The sequence below is a fragment of the Tiliqua scincoides genome, chromosome 1 (assembly GCF_035046505.1).
Source record: "Tiliqua scincoides isolate rTilSci1 chromosome 1, rTilSci1.hap2, whole genome shotgun sequence".
Lineage (NCBI taxonomy): Eukaryota > Metazoa > Chordata > Lepidosauria > Squamata > Scincidae > Tiliqua > Tiliqua scincoides.
The window spans coordinates 136,346,150-136,364,534 of NC_089821.1; the positions used below are offsets into that span (position 1 = coordinate 136,346,150).

General features: G+C 42.9%; 1 protein-coding gene across 5 annotated transcripts in view; it reads right to left on the reverse strand.

Annotated features, from left to right (window-relative positions):
- Positions 1-18,385, reverse strand: part of RUNX2 (RUNX family transcription factor 2) — a 233,639-nt gene that overhangs the window by 42,897 nt on the left and 172,357 nt on the right. For all 5 annotated transcript variants that reach the window (XM_066637208.1, XM_066637293.1, XM_066637523.1 and 2 more), the window contains exon 5: positions 15,932-16,105. In XM_066637208.1, the coding sequence (XP_066493305.1) occupies positions 15,932-16,105 (174 nt within the window). The remainder of the gene's footprint in view (positions 1-15,931; positions 16,106-18,385) is intronic.

Sequence of the window (18,385 nt, forward strand, 5' to 3'; positions counted from 1 at the left end):
ATTTTCCATTCAAAATTGCCAGAACATTTTAACACCAATGTAGACTACAATAACATTTATTAGTATTATTTATAGAATACTTATATACTGCTTTTCAACAAGCAGTTCACATTCATATGAAAAGGTGTTCTGAAAGGACATTCAAACAAGAGATGGGTAGCAAGGTTGATAAGTCAGGCCTGAGATAACTGGAAGTTGCTGATAAATTAGGGAGATCATACTGCCTTTATTATATGCCTGTTTTTTTTCAGTGTGCTTAAATAGGAAAATGTAAATTTCTAACCGAGTCTGAGCAAATTACAAGGTTTTTTTACCTTTTAAATATCTTGCTTTTCAGTAAACATTAACCAGTGAAAATTATTAATATTTATATACTGCTTTTTAACAGAAAAGTTCACAAAAAGCAGTTTACAGACAAAATGAAATAACTACAGTACACAGTCTAAAAAGATGCAGAAGAAACACTAGCAAATAGCCACTAGAAAGGACACTGTGTTGGGATGAAGATGGACAGTTACTCTCCCTCTGCTAAATATAAAAGAAGCACCATTTGAAAAAGTGCTTCTCTGCTCAATTAACAGGGGATGTTAATTATTATTATTATTATGACAGTTTCCTAATAAATATGAGATTCATATTTATCCAAAAAGCACTCTGAGTGGGTGGATCGGGTCTGGGAGGGCAGTTTCAGCTGCAGTGGTGCAGGCTGCATCCCAACCCTCATCCCGTGGGCTGCTCAGATTTGCTAAATAGCTGGTGCAGATCCACACAGCCCACAGGGAAGGCCGAGGCTTGACATGGGGTAAGGGGGGAAATATATTCCCTTATTCAGAGGTTACCTCCAGCCTGTGACTTTCTGCACCACTGTGGCCTGCCTGTTCCAGTGCAGGTTAGGATTGGGCTGCCCGAATATCAGACACTTTCTGGGCTGAATATCAGACAGGTTGTCTCAGCGGTGAGATGCACACAGACAGTTTAAAGCAAAGTTATCCCTACAAAAGGGTCTTTAATTGCAACAATTAGAATAGCAACTGACATATTTAATCAGCAATTTATGATTGGTAAATTGCTAATAACGGAAGCGTTTTAACCCAAGTAAGCAGCAATTTCTAAATATATAAACCTTGCCACACAGGTTCACTAACTGTTTTGCAAAGGCTATCCTAAGAGGTTCACTGACTAATCCCTGAATCTCTTAAAGATGCAGAGCTTTGTCACACTATTTCCACCACCAGCACGTTAGTGGTAACAGAGAATCTCTGATTTCTCTCTGTGTATTGTTATTGCTTGTCCCATCCACAGGCCTTCAGACTGGTTGGTGGCACAACAGAAAAGACAAGTTTCATGAATGTATCCTCAGGGTTTATTTAATTCAAGCCTCAGCTCTGAATCTTTGCGGGCTGTGGGACATCTGAAATAATCAAATGGCACTGAAATTTGAGAATTTGGAATTCAAAGTGAATATCAGTTTTCCTCCCTCAAAGAAACACTGGAGAACTTACAAGGGAAGTAAAGTGAGTTATTCTAAGACAAAGAATTTCTGGAGCGGGGGAGGGGTTTCTGCACACTCCTAATAATAAATAAAAAGAATAGCTTTGAAACATGTGCAGAGTGCCTCAATGTGTAACTCCAATCCTACACACCTGAAAAGACTTCCAGAATGAAGAATTTTGAGCCTGGCATCTTTCTGTTTAGAAATTAAGCAATGCATAGACCTGTCCACTGTGATTTTCCAGCAGGCTTGCCATTCTTAGGGGCCAAGCATCTCTCTTTTGGAGAACTCTGCTCCTTACTAAAAACAGACTGTGCAAGTTAATCCATGAAGAATGGGTGTGAGTGAGAAAGGTAAGCAGAGGGCTCTTCATTAAAGCTGACCTATCACACAAAATGTCATCCCAGTGTTTGTATAACCTTGTAACATGTCTCAGCACAGCCCTTGGTTATGAAGATACAGGAGCTCTATGTACTTCACACTGTCTCACAAATCTCTGCACTTGCACTAGTTTACCCTAATCTTCATCATTTGAAAACAGGTGGATCTTAAAGTCAAAACTACATTACCCAAATATGTAGCCTGGTGGGGTTAAAACGCATACTGATCAGGACAGAAGAAATGCACAAAACTGCAGCAGGGAGGTAGGGGGCCTTAGGATTTTGCCTAATAAACCCAATACTAGCCCCTCAAACACTATTTTAAATAAAAAAGTTCCTATTGAAAATCAATATCCATGTTGATGCACTTAATGTTAATGTTCATGTTAACCTAGTCTTGCGCTTACCATCACCTTACATATGTAATACAGTATATTCATGATTTCAAAGGGAGAGTGGGGCTCGCACTTTGTTAAGCATTTGAATCAAGACAAGAACCATTTGACAATTTCCAATTTAAGATTCAAATGGTGAAGTAATTTCTTCTTTTTCTTCTTAAGAACTGCAGTATAACTCCTGTGCCAAATGTGTTTTCAATGCTGTGACAGAAACATGTATTTGGCAGTTAAATTTGTTTTGATTTTGTTGTTGTTCATTATGAGGATGATATTCAAGGTGGGCAGGAGAAGGACTGACCTTCCTATTTATTTTAAAGGAGGACCTAGCCTACCTAGCTACCTAGATCCCAGTATTTAACCTTTTATTAACAGTATTTATATACCGCGTTTCAACTAAAAGTTCACAAAGCGGTTTACAGAGAAAAATCAAATAACTAAATGGCTCCCTGTCCTAAAAGGGCTCACACTCTAAAAAGATGCCAAGGAATACCAGCAGACAGCCACTAGAACAGACAGTGCTGGGGTGAGGTGGGCCAGTTACTCTCTCCCTGCTAAAAAAAAAAAAGGAGCACCCACTTGAAAAAGTGCCTCTTGCCCAATTAGCAGGGGTTTTATTTGTTAGGTTAATAGAAAACCATATAAATATTTAGAAACTTACATTTCAGTTTATTTTATTTCAATGAAAGTGTGTTTTGCATGCAAGTTACAAACACTCCCTAGCCCAAAAGTGTTGGTAGAGTCTACCTTCTACTTCTGGTTCATTATTTGTTCTAGTTTAATAATAAGAGGTCAACTATTTTGGTGGCTTCCCTTCCTCTACTGATGATCTTTTGCATCAGAATACAACATTCCAACCCTCAACCATATTTGTACTGCTTTCTAAAATTTAAAGGCGTATTCTACTCAACCTCAATACTGAAGCACTCATTTGCCCTATTTTTTTTCCACTGATAAATTGATTACTTTTTATACTAAAAGGAAAGAAAACAAAACACACACACACCCCACCCACCTTAACCTATCATGCTCCATGCAGGTTTTTTCCTCAGTCCAACTCTGATAGCAGAAGCAAGCCAGGCAGAGGAAAATTTCCTGAAAGGTGCAAGGTGTACTGAGGTAAAGGAGGAAAGGAAGGAGTGGCACTCTTCACACTTCTTTTAGTTGAAGCAGAACCCACCTCATTTTACAAACAAGTGGGGAAAGTAAACATTTAACAAACACACAATTGCCCCAAATGCCTTATTTGGCCGCTCATCTTTTATTCTTTAAATTCTCTGCATTCTCCCACCTCTGTACTGGAGTACACATTTATCCAAATATTTCTGATGTGTGTAAACAGTACTACAATCCAAGATGGGGTATCAGATATGGTGCTGAACTGTGCATGGGCAATTGTTGCAATATGGCAAAAATACAGTTGAGGCACACCTCTTTGTGATCTTATGGAAAAGGCCCTAGAGATGTATAGAGAGTTGGGTTGAATTTAACTGATAAGAATACAGTATAATCTTATAGTTTTGATACAAGATTAAAACACAGACTGATTAAGCCATTTCTGCCCCGGCCCACAGGTGTACACATTTGGCCCCTGTTGTATATACACAATGTTGGGCAGAAAAGGCTTAATTCATGTCATTCACATCCCTAAATCCCAATTAACAGAGAACAACAGATAAGTAGGCCCTGACAGAGTCCTGTTTTACATCGCATTTGGAGGCATTGCATATTGTTTGCAAGCATGTTGACTGTTCAAACAAATTCATTTGTTGAGAGCTATACTGGTGATGGAAACATAACGATAGCCACTGGGAAATTTTTAAGATGGCCTTCCCTATGTTTCTGTTATGTGAGAAATATACTTATTTGTTACGTGTGACCCTGTGAGGTGATGCAACAAACTTGTGTGGGTGTCTGTGGTCCAAAAGTTCCAAGCCAACACACAAATCATCATAAGCTCCAATAAGCACAGCATGCTTCTTCAATTGTTAAAGACAGAGAACTTTTAATCAGAAAGTGTCTAGTTTTGCCAAGAGGAATCCCTAGTACAGAATGGTGGTTGAAATGGAGGATGACAGAATGCATATACAAAAGATAGGGGAGGGGGAAATAACCAACCCACTAGCCTATATAGCATCACTCAAAACTAACTGATAGGCAAAAAAATTGGTAGAAACAACTGTCAATTTCCGAAGGGTTAAAAAAAAGTGCCCTTTAAGATCCTTTGGTGTGATTACTAACAGCAACTGTCCTTCTGTAAACATTTCTGTTTTCCCAGCAGGGATGAGAAGAAAAGTGCTGCTTTCATAGCAGGTTATTCACAGCAAGGCCCCTCGCACACTAGGCTGCTTAGCTTCATGCACATGTTGGCTGCAATAAGCCAGCAGGGATGAGACCTTAACTAATATGCAAACAAGCTCTTTCCTGTTTGCACTACCATGTATGAAGTACTAAGCAAGAAACATCAGATATTGCTTATTCACTTCTTCCACAGTTTATTGCCACACTGACTGATGTTAGAGGCTTGCAAGTTATTTGACCTTTGTCTTCCCAATTCTGTTCAAGTAGGTTTGTTTGCATGTGCTTCTAATGCAGCTAAGCTAAGCTTAGCTAAGCTTCTTATGCAGCTAGGGAAAAATATGGATGGTGCGGTTGCACAAAATGACACTCTCCAGTATTATACAGAAACAAACAGCAACCTCAAGGCACACTCACGCTTCCTTCAAAAAAGCCCACAAGCTTTTTGCAAGGATTAGTCACATTGCTGGGATGTCACAGAATGTCTATTTAATATTCTAATGCAATACTTCTCAAAGTTTTTAGGACTAGGAACTACTTTTTAAAAGGACAATCTGTTGCAACCCGCATAGCTTTACTAGACACAAAGGATATCTAGAAAGAAAAGGAACAGTATTTTATTTATTATTTTTAATTAATATATTATTGATAATAAATAACTTAATAACAATCAGGGTCCTGTGCACCCTAGGCTGCTAGAAACCTTACATAATATGTGTGTGTAGACATCTGTAGACTCTCCCTGAAAACTGAGTTCAAAAACTGTTCCGCCAAGCATTTAGTCATTAAAAAAAGCATTAAATGTGTGGTTAGCAGCATACCCCTGTTGATGGCAAAATTTTGTGAAAAAGCATTAACCTCTATGAGCACTATATTGTGGGAGGAGGGGTTGAGAAGAGCGAGAGTAAGGAGTTAAAGAGCCAATCCTATGCATGTCAACTCAGATGTAAGTCCCATTACAATCAATGGGGTTTCTCCCAGGTAAGTGTGAATAAGATTGCAGCCAGGCAGCCCAACATGGAGTTCAGGATCCAGTGGAGCTGTGCTCCACCGGTCCTGCCCTCTTCCTGCCCTGCTCCCTCCCCTGCCATGCCTCCTCCCCACCCTCCCCGGCCCCAGAATGTTTCCTCCCCGCATCCTCCCATGCCCCACCTAACTCTCTGTTGGGTGACCACCAAGCAGCGGAGCACCAACTTTCTACCAGCACTAGCCCAGCATGAGCTCACACTGGGCTAGCTACCTTGCTGGGTCGGCACTAAGCACCGCAAACGTGCCTTATGACACATTTGCGAAAATGTGCACTGGTGGTAAGCCAGTGCACAGAGCTCAGGATTGGGCTTTAAGGCTAGTAAGGGATGGCTGGCTCAGTGCACAGAATATTTAAAGCATACAGAAGTATGTATGCATGTTATACACAGACACTATACCATTTATATAAGGGACTTGAGCATCCATGAGCATACAATTTGGTTTCTGTAGGTGGTCCTAGAACCAATCTCCCACAGATACTGAGGGGTGACTGTATTATTAACAATATTTATATGCTACTTTTCAACTTCTTTTTGACACTTACTTCTGCAGGCATTCTCAAATCTGAAAACCTACCTGCAACTCTCCTGTGTCTGGCACAGTACAACTACTGATCAAAATACTATAGCAAAGACGATGAGAAACCCATGAAATGCTAAAAGAAGAACACATGAAAAGCTAAAGAAGACTACTTTGAGGAGGAGGGAGCCAAAAAAAGACAGAACTGCCAATTTTGAAGCACAATGAAACTCACTAATGTTGCTGAAATCTGCTCAAATACCTAACAGTGAAGGAAGGCAGGAAGGAAAGGCATTCAGAGGGATCCAGAAAGCTGCCCAATAAGGTTGTGCTGGAGTCACAGTGTCAAGTTGTGAATCTTCGCCCTCCCTTGACTTAACTTGCTTACAAGTCATAACAGGTGGCCATCACAACTTGTCTAGAGTCGCTTTAAGAGTCATTTTGACTCAAGTCAGAGTCTTTTCAGAAAGTGAGTCAAGCTGTGAGTCAAGTGTGGCTCCGCAGAAAAAACAGAGGTGTTGGAATGTGTGTGTGGGGGGGATTCTCATTTAACTCTGCCATGATGTTAACACTCTCATCTGTGATGTGCCAAAATCTTTCACTTCAAGCACGCTTTTCATTTCATTGATTTAACTAAACAAAAGCTCTGCTGTTTGTAGCAGTGAGTGCAGAAAGTGATAGATTCCTTACAAACCCCAGCAACCACCTCCCCATTCACATGACAACTCCCAATTCCATCCTCAAAAGGACTACCAAGCAGCATGCCACAGAGAGGCATTCAAACTCTCAGAGAGGCAGTAGGGGGCAGGCAGCATGAAGGGATAGAAGCAACAGGGTGGGCCTTGTGCAGCCTCCCTCCTCCCCACCACCTCCTGAAGCAAAACTACCCTCCTCCCACCAAGTCTGCTGCTTCTGCTGATTTGGATGCTGGCTTCCGGATTGCCCACAAGGTCTTTTATAGCAATGTGGAAGCAGCAAAAAAAAAATAGTAAGCAAGCATGCGCGCTGTACACACACACACACACACACACACACACACAGCCAAGTCACAGGCCCAAATGTCTTTGTGATCTGTCTATCTATGAGTCATGACTCCTTTCAAGTAAAAACTCCAAATTGCAAGTCAGTGATACATGTGACTCGATTTCCCATGAGTCTCAGAAATTGTGTGTTTTCAAGACTCAATCTGAGTTTGTGTGTCCGTCTCTGCCAATAACAAGAATGCCAACTAGAAAGCCACCACTCTGAAGCACTGAAAGGGCTCTGCAGCCATGTACTTCAGGTACTTTAAAGGAATTTTTGAGACACTAGAACTTACAATGCCCTCTCAACTGCTAGACATTAACAGCCCAGCTCTAGGCTTAACTATGCAGAAATAAGTCCCACTGAGATAGGTTCAATGAAATCTATCCCAAATAAGCATGTATTGGATCACAGCCTAAGTTCCACATGTGTTCCTCAATGTGTATTTAATGTTACTTCTTGGTTGGCCGGATCCCAAAGGATCTCCTCTATGGAGAACTCGTGCAAGGAAAGCGCCCTACGGGTAGACCACAGCTGCGATACAAGGACATCTGCAAGAGGGATCTGAAGGCCTTAGGAGTGGACCTCAACAAGTGGGAAACCCTGGCCTCTGAGCGGCCCGCTTGGAGGCAGGCTGTGCAACATGGCCTTTCCCAGTTTGAAGAGACACTTGGCCAACAGTCTGAGGCTAAGAGGCAAAGAAGGAAGGCTCATAGCCAGGGAGACAGGCCAGGGACAGACTGCACTTGCTCCCGGTGTGGAAGGGATTGTCACTCCCGAATCGGCCTTTTCAGCCACACTAGACGCTGTTCCAGAACCACCTTTCAGAGCGCGATACCATAGTCTTTCGAGACTGAAGGTTGCCAACTAAGTGGTTCTCTGCAGATACACATGAACCACGAGTGCTGCTTAAGAAACACTGAAATATGCTCAGGTCTTTTGTTGGACAGTCAGCTCCAGTAGCAGCTATAATTATATTCTGGTAGCTGGCACACACTGTGCCTAACTGCACCACTGCAATTAGTGGTGTCATCAAAACTGGGGTTGGGTGGTCCAGAATATGAATCCACTAAGCCTGTACTGTTCAGATGCAACAAAAATCAGATGTTAGTTATCTCAGCCATTCCTCTACAATTCAGAGTGCAAGCCAAGGGTCTGTGCCGACACAGAGATTGCTCTTTAATATCAGCAATTTTTTTTGTTCAAGTCCTAGACACCAATATTCAGTTCAGATAGAGCTAAATACAGTCCCTCAAAAGGAATTTTTAAACTCTGACTTGGGATGAAGGTGAACGTCCTGGCTGTGTTCGCAAACCAGAAGTGGCGTGTGCTTGCAATTTCTGAAGATTCCAAGCCTCGGTGAGCCCTACGGAGAGTTGCGTGGGGCTCCCTGCACCTCCTGCTGCTTGCCCTAACACACACTAAGTAAAGCACCCCCCCTTAGTGATGCAATCCTGAGGATCGTGTTGTTGCATCTCCCCCTTCCCCCGCCCCTTAAAGGGTCGAGGGAAGCATTACACTAACTGGTGGGTCGAAACCCATCAGTTTGAGAACCACTGTGCTAGAGTGTATTTGCATATTGATCTGTTCAGATTTGTGAGTACGGACTGAAAGTGAGAAATGTGTCTTGACCTGCTAGCTTCCAATTTTTTGGATTGCATGGTTTGGCTAACAAGACTGTTGAAACAGCTGAGCTGATAATAAGCACATACTCTTCATACAAGAGCAAAACATAGAAAGTCACCAGGAGACATTGCAGAGAACAAAATGTACATAGAAAATCTTAAATTCACTAACTCAGTATTCTTCAACCTATGGGTTGTGACCCCAATGGGGTCATGAAGCATCATTTTGGGGATCACAGCAAACTTTCAAAGCCTGTGCAAGAGAGGACTTGGATCCAATCCAATCAAGGTGTTGCCTTATCAAAACTGAGTTCTTGGTATAATCCTGCACAGCCTTTTCTTGCTGTCTTGACCCACCACTCCTAAGGCCAACCCTACTCAGATAGCTACCTCACAGGGTTGTTGTGAAGATACAAGAGGAAGAAGTAAATGGGGCAAGTGGGGGCATGTGGTGGAGGGCAAAGGGGGTGGATCAGGTCCTGGGAGGCAGAGAAGGATAGGTGGTGGGTCCCCAGTCTCACACTGTTTATTTATTGGGGTCATGGCAAGAAAAAGCTTGAAGACCACTGCACTACCAGAATGTCATTTTAACCTCAATATAATGAGAACAGGAGCTTGCCCAAGCCTGACAGACAAAAACGGTCTGCTGTTGAAATTTTTTTTTTTAATGTTACTCATGGTTCAGACCATTTGACTTTGTGTGCTGTTATTTCAGATCAGGTGGTTCCCTAGTGGTGATGGAGCATGAAATTTCACTTAACTTCCACTTACAGTTTCTGCAGCTCTTTCACCAAGATCCCACTATGTATGCTGACCACATTTCTCCTATTATGTTTGTGGATTTTACTGTCTCATGTATAATAATTTCAGCTGGTTGCATTTTACAAAACAGCCACATTTTAAAAATTACTATTTTCTGTCTAAGGTGCAAAACTTCACTGTCCAAAACAGACAGGAGAGAAACTTGACATATTCAGGCATAAACTTATAAACTTCTAGAGAAAAGACCAAAAAAAAAAAAAGAGTAGCAGGCACACACTCACAAAGTTGACAAGGCTCTTATTTATGAGCAATATACTGGGCTCCAATTGAGCCAGTATTTCCTCAGAAAAATATCCACTTATTGGGTGATTTGTATTTTAATGACCTTTCTGTGTTACTTTTGTAGCATACTAGTTAAAATGCCATGTTGAATGAGGAAGACTCTTTACTGATCTATGCCTTTGCAGCCTTGCAGAATAAAATTCTGGTCTGGGTAAAGAAAGAAAGGGTGTGGAAGAGAGAAAACAAACATGTGTGAATGTATGTAAAGAGGCTACAGATGCACACCAATACTACAAGAGGATAATTGTGAACAGGAAATAAAATACACGACTTGGAAAGAGAAGGAAATTTAATACTTGGGTTAACAGCTACTTATTTTGTTATTCAGATAAGACTTGATGAGATACTAATTACAGTTGATACTTAAATCATAATTATGCAAGACTATACCTGAAGCAAAACCAGTCACCTGACTACACCACTCTTAACAAGGATGTGGTGCAACAACCCTTTTGGATGAAGGTTATTAGCTGTATTAATCAGATATTAAAGCAATTTTTGTTTATATTTTATTTAAGCTATCTGAAGGACAACAGAAATGGACTCTTTTGTGTCCTTCCTGTAACTAAGGGTACAATCCTACCCTGTGGTGGAACAGGCAAGCCAACAGGCTTGCGCTGTATCCAGTGCAGGATAGGGGCCCAAGGCGGCTCAGCCAGAGGCAAGAGGAAACTTTTCCCCTTACCTCCAGATAAGGCAACTTTGCCCCAATAGGACTTGCACCACCTCCTGAGGTGGCACAAGTTCCGAGGACAGTGGAGAAGCTTCACGTCGCTCCAAACTCCCTGGGAACGAGGGTTGGGATCCAGCATAAGTGCTAGATCCCAGCCCTGCCTCCTGCTCCCCCACTCAGGAATGCCTCCCTCCTGCCTTCTCCCCACCCACCCTAGAGCCTTGCATCGGCCCAGTTGAGCCCAAGGCTCGCCAAGGAAGCCTGAGGAGGCGCAAATGTGCCTTATGACATGTTTGCAACTCTCCTGGGCCTGCACAAGGAACTTGCACCGACCCATGGGTGCCTCAGGATTGCGCCCTAAGACTCATAATGAAATGTTAGAAAGACAAGTGCCCTCCCATTATTTTTTAATACACTGAGGACCTTTTCAGTCCCTTGCACCAGCCCAGGAGTGTCACAAATGTGCCGTAAAGCACATTTGTGCCTCCTCTAGAGTTGGTTGGGCCAGCGCAGGGACACATGCCAGCCAAATCCAACCTTCCTATCAACTCTGACAGGGAGCCTTCCATCAGCTGAGCTCAGCTGACGCAAGGCTCTGGGGTGGGTGGGGAGGAGGCAGGAGGGCAGTGTTCTGTGGCAGGGGAGTCACCAGTCCTACCTCCAGAGGTGGCGCAAGTCTGACGAGATCCACTGGGGCTGCAGTGGTTTACCTGGTGGTAAGAGGAAGAGTTTCCCTTTGCCTCCAGCTGAGCCACTTTGGGCCTGCCTGTTCCAGCACAAGACAGGATGGCACTGTAACAGCTAGTACAAACAAACTACAGGTTGACTCTCTGTATTCACAAGGGTTCCATTCCCAGAACTCTTTTGGATGGCAAAAATCTCACTAAAGCAAATCCATTTAAAAAACAATGTCCTTTTGCTCAGCTATTTAAAAACAGCCTTGCTGACCTTTTGTAATGCACAAGGAGGCAATCAGTCTCTCTCCAGGCACTTAGAAAGATTTCACTCTGGGGCCAGGGACCCCTCTCTTCCCAGGAAGCCCAGCACAGGGAAAGAATGGAAGAGGTGATAATGACTTGCATTCTTTCACTTGCTCAAGGGGAAGGGAGGGGTTGCTTGCTGGGGAGTGCCCACTCTCGCATTTATTGTTAAATGTCTTTTTTCCTTTGATTTAAAGGCCCCTTCTCATTGCATTGAGATGAAATGTGGGTGAAAAATCCGTGGATTATACCTGTATATGGAGAGGAAAAAAAGTATAGAGTGATAATGGATAGTAGAGTAGGTGATCCATTGCAGCTATTTTCAAATTTCAAGAACACCTTTCAATACATCTGCCATGGATTCCCAGCATGTTTTAGATAATATTAGGGTATGTTCTTAGGACGCGCACATGTAGCAAGCCAGCAGGGGTTCTCACTATTATTCTCGTTGAATCTAAGAGCATGCTCTAGAACAGGGGTCTCCAAACCCCGGCCCAGGGGACAGATGCAGCCCACGGCGAGCCTCTATCTGGCCCGCAGCCAGGCTCTTGTCCCCTGAAAGCCCCTGGCCCACTTTGCTGAACATGACTGAAACTATGCTCTGGTTGTATCTGGAGGGTGTTCTAAGGGCCAGAGAGCTTGAATGAATGAGCCCATTCATTCATTTATTCACACATCTAAGTTCCATCTCTAATCTATTTATATAAATTTTATATTTAAATTTTTTCAGCCCTCAAAACCATGCCAGACATTTGATGCGGCCCACTGACCAAAAAGTTTGGAAAACTCTACTCTAGAATAACATACTTCAATGTACAGGCTGTGACCCAGTACTAGGTCACAAGATGCTTTTCATTGGGTTGCAAGGTTAAAAAGAGGGGGGGAAGGAGGGAGGGAGGGAATTTGCAAAGTGCACTAGGAATCCAAGTTTTTTGTCAATGGTTCACTCAATTTAAAATTAAAAATATCAGTTTCCTTATTGGCATACTTTGAGACCAATCCTATCCACCCTTACTATGCTGATGCAACTGTCCCTACAGGGCATGCGCTGCATCCTGTGGTGGTGGGGCAGTCACAGAGACCTCCTCCAAGTTTTGTTGCCTTACTTTCGGGATAAATTGTGACTGCATTGGTGCTGGAAAGTTGGATAGAATTGGGCCCTTTGTAATGTAACAGATAAATCTAACAAGAACCCTGCTGGATCAGGACAAAGGTGTTGTAACCATATGTAACAGGAAAAAATTTACACTTTTTTAAAATACTGTATTATTTGCACTTAATGTCATTGTATATTCATTTATGGAAAAGGTATTTTTAAGTTAACAAAAATAATACAGTACATCTTGACTGTAGTTTTAAATTAGCTCAACTTATCTTGTTTTATATTACATGTCATACATTTTCAGACTAAGCACAGGAATAGGGCTGTGAGAGTAGGCGATATTATTGCACAGGGTCATGCGAGAAAAAAAACATTTGAAGAACACAACATATCCAACATTCTCCCATAGCTGCACATTGCAAAGGAAGATAAATAGCAAGGAGAAAAGCTGTCTTTCAGGAAGCCATTACTCATATTCTCATCAAGGGACCTGCTGATATTCTTCCAAGGAAACCCATTATTTCATAGAACAGTTCGAAAACTGCTGCTCTTCTTTGTACCATCTAGGTAGGATACCAGGAAATACTACTACTTTTCACTGACTTAAGGCCCTCCCCTACACAACTTGTGTGCTGATGCAGCTGCAATGCAGCCCTGAGATAAGGGAACAGATATTCCCTTATCTTGAGAAGGCTTCCATGACTGCCCTCCCACCACTGGAAGAATCGCATGCATAACTGGCACAGCGGTATCAGCACTGGAAAGTTGGATAGGACTGGGCACTTACACAAACTGCTCCTGTCACCCACAAGAAAGCATTCTATCTGCAATAATAAGCTAATGCTTGACTGTGTGTTGTGCATTAACAGGAAACTCCAAAGCTGGAGGCCTTCTGCCTAAACATTCTGTAGAATCACATCTCCACTACCTCTTTACACCCCTCCTTTTCTTCTATGATTGCTCAGCACAGAATGTGTTGGCACCAACTGCAGCAGGAGACAAAGGAACTCCTGATTTTTGACAAATTTCTGATTCAGAAAGAAAAGTATGCTAATATGTATCAAAATGCAAACTCCGGAGTATGGTAGAAATCATCACTATCAAACGCAAGGAGCATTTCAAGTGTCTGGCAAGGGGTGTGTGTACTCCTGCCCAGTACAAATTGCTTATTTTGCCAAGCAGCACTACCTCTCCCATCTGCGGACACTCATTTGGAAGAGATTTTTCTGGTCTTTCCACTGACAGCTCTTTAGCTAGGTAGAATGAAAGGTGATTTTTATTTTTCAAAAATGGCAATCACCACTCACTTCCATTTAAACATCTACAGTTTACAGGATTTTAAATTGCTGCAGTTGATTCAGAACAGGACAAAAAGTGGTATGTTGTTAATCATAACCCAGCAGCAGAATTTCTTCAGAAAGCATTTATGTGGAAAAAGAGCACCATATGACATTTCAAAAGTTATAAGAAATTCTATGGGCCCAGCTATGTGACAACAGAAACTGATCACCAGATGGAGTTCAGAAGAAAACTTATTCTCAGACTCTGGTGAGTTATTGTACAACAAATAAGCTAAGACGATCCAAGTTACAGATTTTTGAGCATCAGTCAGTCATGGGAAAAGCAATTATTTTCAAGATGTCCATTAGAGGTTTCAAGAGAGACTCAAGAAAAACAACATAAAAGTTCCCAGGAAGGGAAGAAATACCCAAAAGAGTAAATGTCTGGGATTCCACTGAGAGATACTAGGAGTCTGTTCCCCAATAACTTCTACAGGTCTATCCCTGGCTATTAGTCATGGTGGTTCTATGGCTCTGATCTTCAGGAACTAAGGCAAGATGCTTCTGAAGACCAGTTGCAAGGCAGCAACAGTGGGAGAAGGATTTGCGGGTTTCCAGGATATGGGATATCCAGAGGCAACTGATTCACCACTGTAATAACCAAGACATGGGACTGGATGGGCTGAGCAGCAGGATTCTTGTTGGGTTCTTCTGTTATGTTCTTAATTTTGACTTTGGATAAACCCATTTACCCATAAACCCAAACCTTATTTTTAAGGCCACACAATACTTTGTCAAAATCACTGTGTTCGTCTCTTGTTATTTTAAAATGGTCGCTTGACTCTTCTACTGATATAGAGGTGTATTTCATCTTTCAGGAGAGGAGCACTGAAGAGTAAAGGTATGTCCCTGATAAACATTCTCAGGCAGTTTCCCTTCCCCAATACTGGCCATTTTGGAGATGGCTGTACTCCACTGCAGTCTCACTTTCATTCAGCTGCCCCAATCATTCAGCATCATTTTTGGTTCGAAAAACTATCTTTTACCCAGTAACAGAGTGATCACTGTACAACCAATCAGATTTGGATATGTGAGGACAACAAAGCTCTCAACTAATTTCATTTGCCATCAACAATGTTGTCACATAGCCAAACTTGATTGGTTGTACAACAGTTTCATTTATGAGAAAGTTATTTTTAAAGCAAAAAATGGAGCCAATACTGCAGCTGAATGAAGCTGCAAATAAGTGGACTTGAAGAAACCTAAGCACCTGGAATGTTACTGGAAACATTTTCAGGACCCTAAAGTTCCCATTGAAAATGCTTACTGGTTAACTTTGGGCTTCATCAAAATTATTTTTTCCTGATTGATTACAATGCATCTATATAAAAAGAGAAGGAAAGCTCACCCAAGTTTAAAAAATATAGAATAACCATTGACCATTGGTTTGATGATTTTTTTTAATGAGCCATCAGAGCTGCAGTATGTACATTCTGTTTTGAATACTGAAATCTCTCTCTCAGCTTGCAATCATAAATGTATACAATTTTCAGTACAGCCTGGTTCATAGTTTATTGAGATAGCGATATATAGATGTGGATGCTAAAGAGAAGCCACAAAGTAGAATAATAAATGTGGCAAAGTAATATTTTTCTTGGCAGTTCCACTGCTGTGCAGGCTATCCTAAGAAGCTATCCTAAATAAATACAGTGTCTACAGCAGAAGAAAGTAGATACATTTTATCAATGCATGTAGATCAACAACAAAAAGTGACCGCAAAGATGAGGAATTTTTCCACAATCATCCTTAATTTAATTTTTTTTCCAAATTTTGACCTCAAATAAGAACAAGATAATCTGAAAAATTTCAGTTATTAATGCTACAGGAAAAAATCTATTCCCAATTATTTTACATTTGTTTATACTTTTCACTTAGCAACAATCTTACTCATCTACATTTTGAAACAAAAAATGCCTATAACCAATTTTCACCATGGCCCATACAAAGCAAGCCTATGGTTCTGTCTCTTACCTGTAATCTGACTCTGTCCTTGTGGATTAAAAGGGCTTGGTGCAGAGTTCAGAGAGGGCCGTGGGCTCTGAGTCGGGACCCCTACTCTCATACTGGGATGAGGAATGCGCCCTAAATCACTGAGGCGCTCAGAGAACAAACTAGGTTTAGAGTCATCAAGCTTCTGTCTGTGCCCTAGAAACAGCAAATCATAAAATAAAAGTGTTGTTAGCATGATTTAACAATGTATTATTAAAGAATAATTGTCTTTAAACTGTATGGACCAAAAAATTTTATATTTAACCTAGGAGTGGTACAGAGTGAAGTGAGGACTACTTCACTCATTAACAGTATTCCTACAATGCAGGCACTTATGAGGTTACCCTTGCACGTATGTAAATTGCTGCATGCCTACATCACTCACACAAGTGAAAGCTCATGTGACTATCTACAGAGAGAAATTCTGTTAATATGCAGAGCATCACTTGGAGGCCATCCTCAGCTGTATGACTGTGTGCTTAAAAGATGCCTGTGATTTTTTTAAAACACAGCAGCAACCTCTTACTTAGCTCATTATTCTAACTCATATTTGTGTTTTTTAAAGAATTCCACAAAATAAAAACAGGAATGTAGAGTGTGTCATTTTGCCAATTGTCTCTCCTCCATTTATATTTGTTTTGTTTGATGATTGCAAGTCCACTTCTGTGCAGCGCTGAAAATAACTTTTTTAAAAAATGAAGCACAAAGGCAAATATTTCCCTGGGGCCAGTGGTAATCCAAGAAAATTTCTTTCAGGAAAAAGGTGGGCAAAATAACATTTAAAGTTGCCAAAACCTTTATAGTCTATGTTAGGAGCTGGGTTAGGGGAGAAAGTGCTTCACTTTGTACCCGAATCCCAACACACCCCTCCCCCTCCATACCTCAATTTCTAATCAAGGCTGTCAAGACAAGCCTGCAGCAATTGCCTGGGAGGGGACTGGGATGGAGGGTATAGTGAGCAGGTTTCAAAGTGAAAATGGGGCGTCTCTGTCCTTGGTTAACCCCATCGGGGTGCTCTGGATTTCCTACACAGCAACCCTGTCACAGCATGGATGCATCTTGCAATAGCATGGAATTGTTCCTGTCTCCTTGCATTATCCCCCAGTGGCTTATGGCCCGGTTGGCTGAAAATCAGTTGCTTTAGGAGGTGAGGAAATTGCAGGAGATAAATTGGAGCCCTGGTGAAGCTTTTGTGCCACAGGTCACGGAGATCAGTCACCTTGCTCTGAAAGGCAGAGAGCCATGCTCCCACTCACAGCGCAATCCTAGACATGTGTATTCAGAAGTAAGTCCCATTGTGTCCAATGGGTCTTACTCCCAGGAAAGTGTGGCTTGGAGCCTGAGAGCAGGGTCTCTGAGAGGAATTTTATCAGAGGGTACAAAGTTTCTTCTGGGCCCATTTGCACAGAGGGCAGGGTGAATCAGAGTGTGGGAGGGTGGTGAGGGGCGAGCAGAATAGGGGCAGGGAGGGGTGAAACAGGGGAGGGGGAGGGTAGAAACAGCTGGAAAAGTCTTTGAAGCCCAGGTCTACCAACTCATGCGGCAACTGTAGTGCCCCAGCATCCCCAGTCATGGTAGTGTCCCCAGCAGGCAACAAGTCTGAGTAGACAGGAAAACATAGGATCCCAGGAAATTTCTGGGGCCCCTCCTTTGGCTCCAGGGCCCCCCTTTTGACCCTGGACCTGGGTACACATTACCCCCTTTAGCCCCCTCTCCTAGACCCTGCCTGAGAGCCCAATCCTAGCCACATCTACTCAGAAGTAAATTCCACTGTTGTGAATGGGGCTTACTTCCAGGTAAGTGTGGCTAGGCTTGGAGCCTGAGAGCCCAATCCTAGCCACGTCTACTCCGTTCCACTGTAGTCAATGGGGCTTACTTCCAGGCTGGGAGTGAGCGCTATTGACTATAATGGGCCTTACTTCTGAGTAGACGAGCCTAGGCGTGGGCTGTAAGTGCGGCACTCAGGCAGGAAAGGAAAGGCCAGCTGTCAATCACTGGAAGCGCAGCCGGGGAGCCGCACCAGGGCAGGTCACGCGCCGGTCCTCGCTCGCAAGCACTTGCCACCCAATCAGAGGGAGGGGCGGGCGGGCTGCGCGGGGAGTGCGGCTTCCACGCAAAGGGCCCTGCAAGTTTTCTCGCGGCCCCCTTTGGAGCGGCTGCGATGACGGCTTTCCAACAGCCAGGGAGCAGCGCGAGCTGCCGACACCCGGGCGAGGACGCAAAGGGAAGCAGCGGCTGCTGCCACTGATGCTCGCCGATGGTTGGAGGGACCGCAAGGAAAACGCGGGAGGGCTCTGGCTGGCCTGGCCTTGGCACTCTGGGCAGCCGGCCCGCCCGCCCGCAGAAAGCCCAGGCGCGCTGCTCTCTCCAGAAAGGCCGCCTCCGAAGAGAGGGTGATCAGTGGCAAAAGCAGGCAGCACTGACTCCAGAGCATTC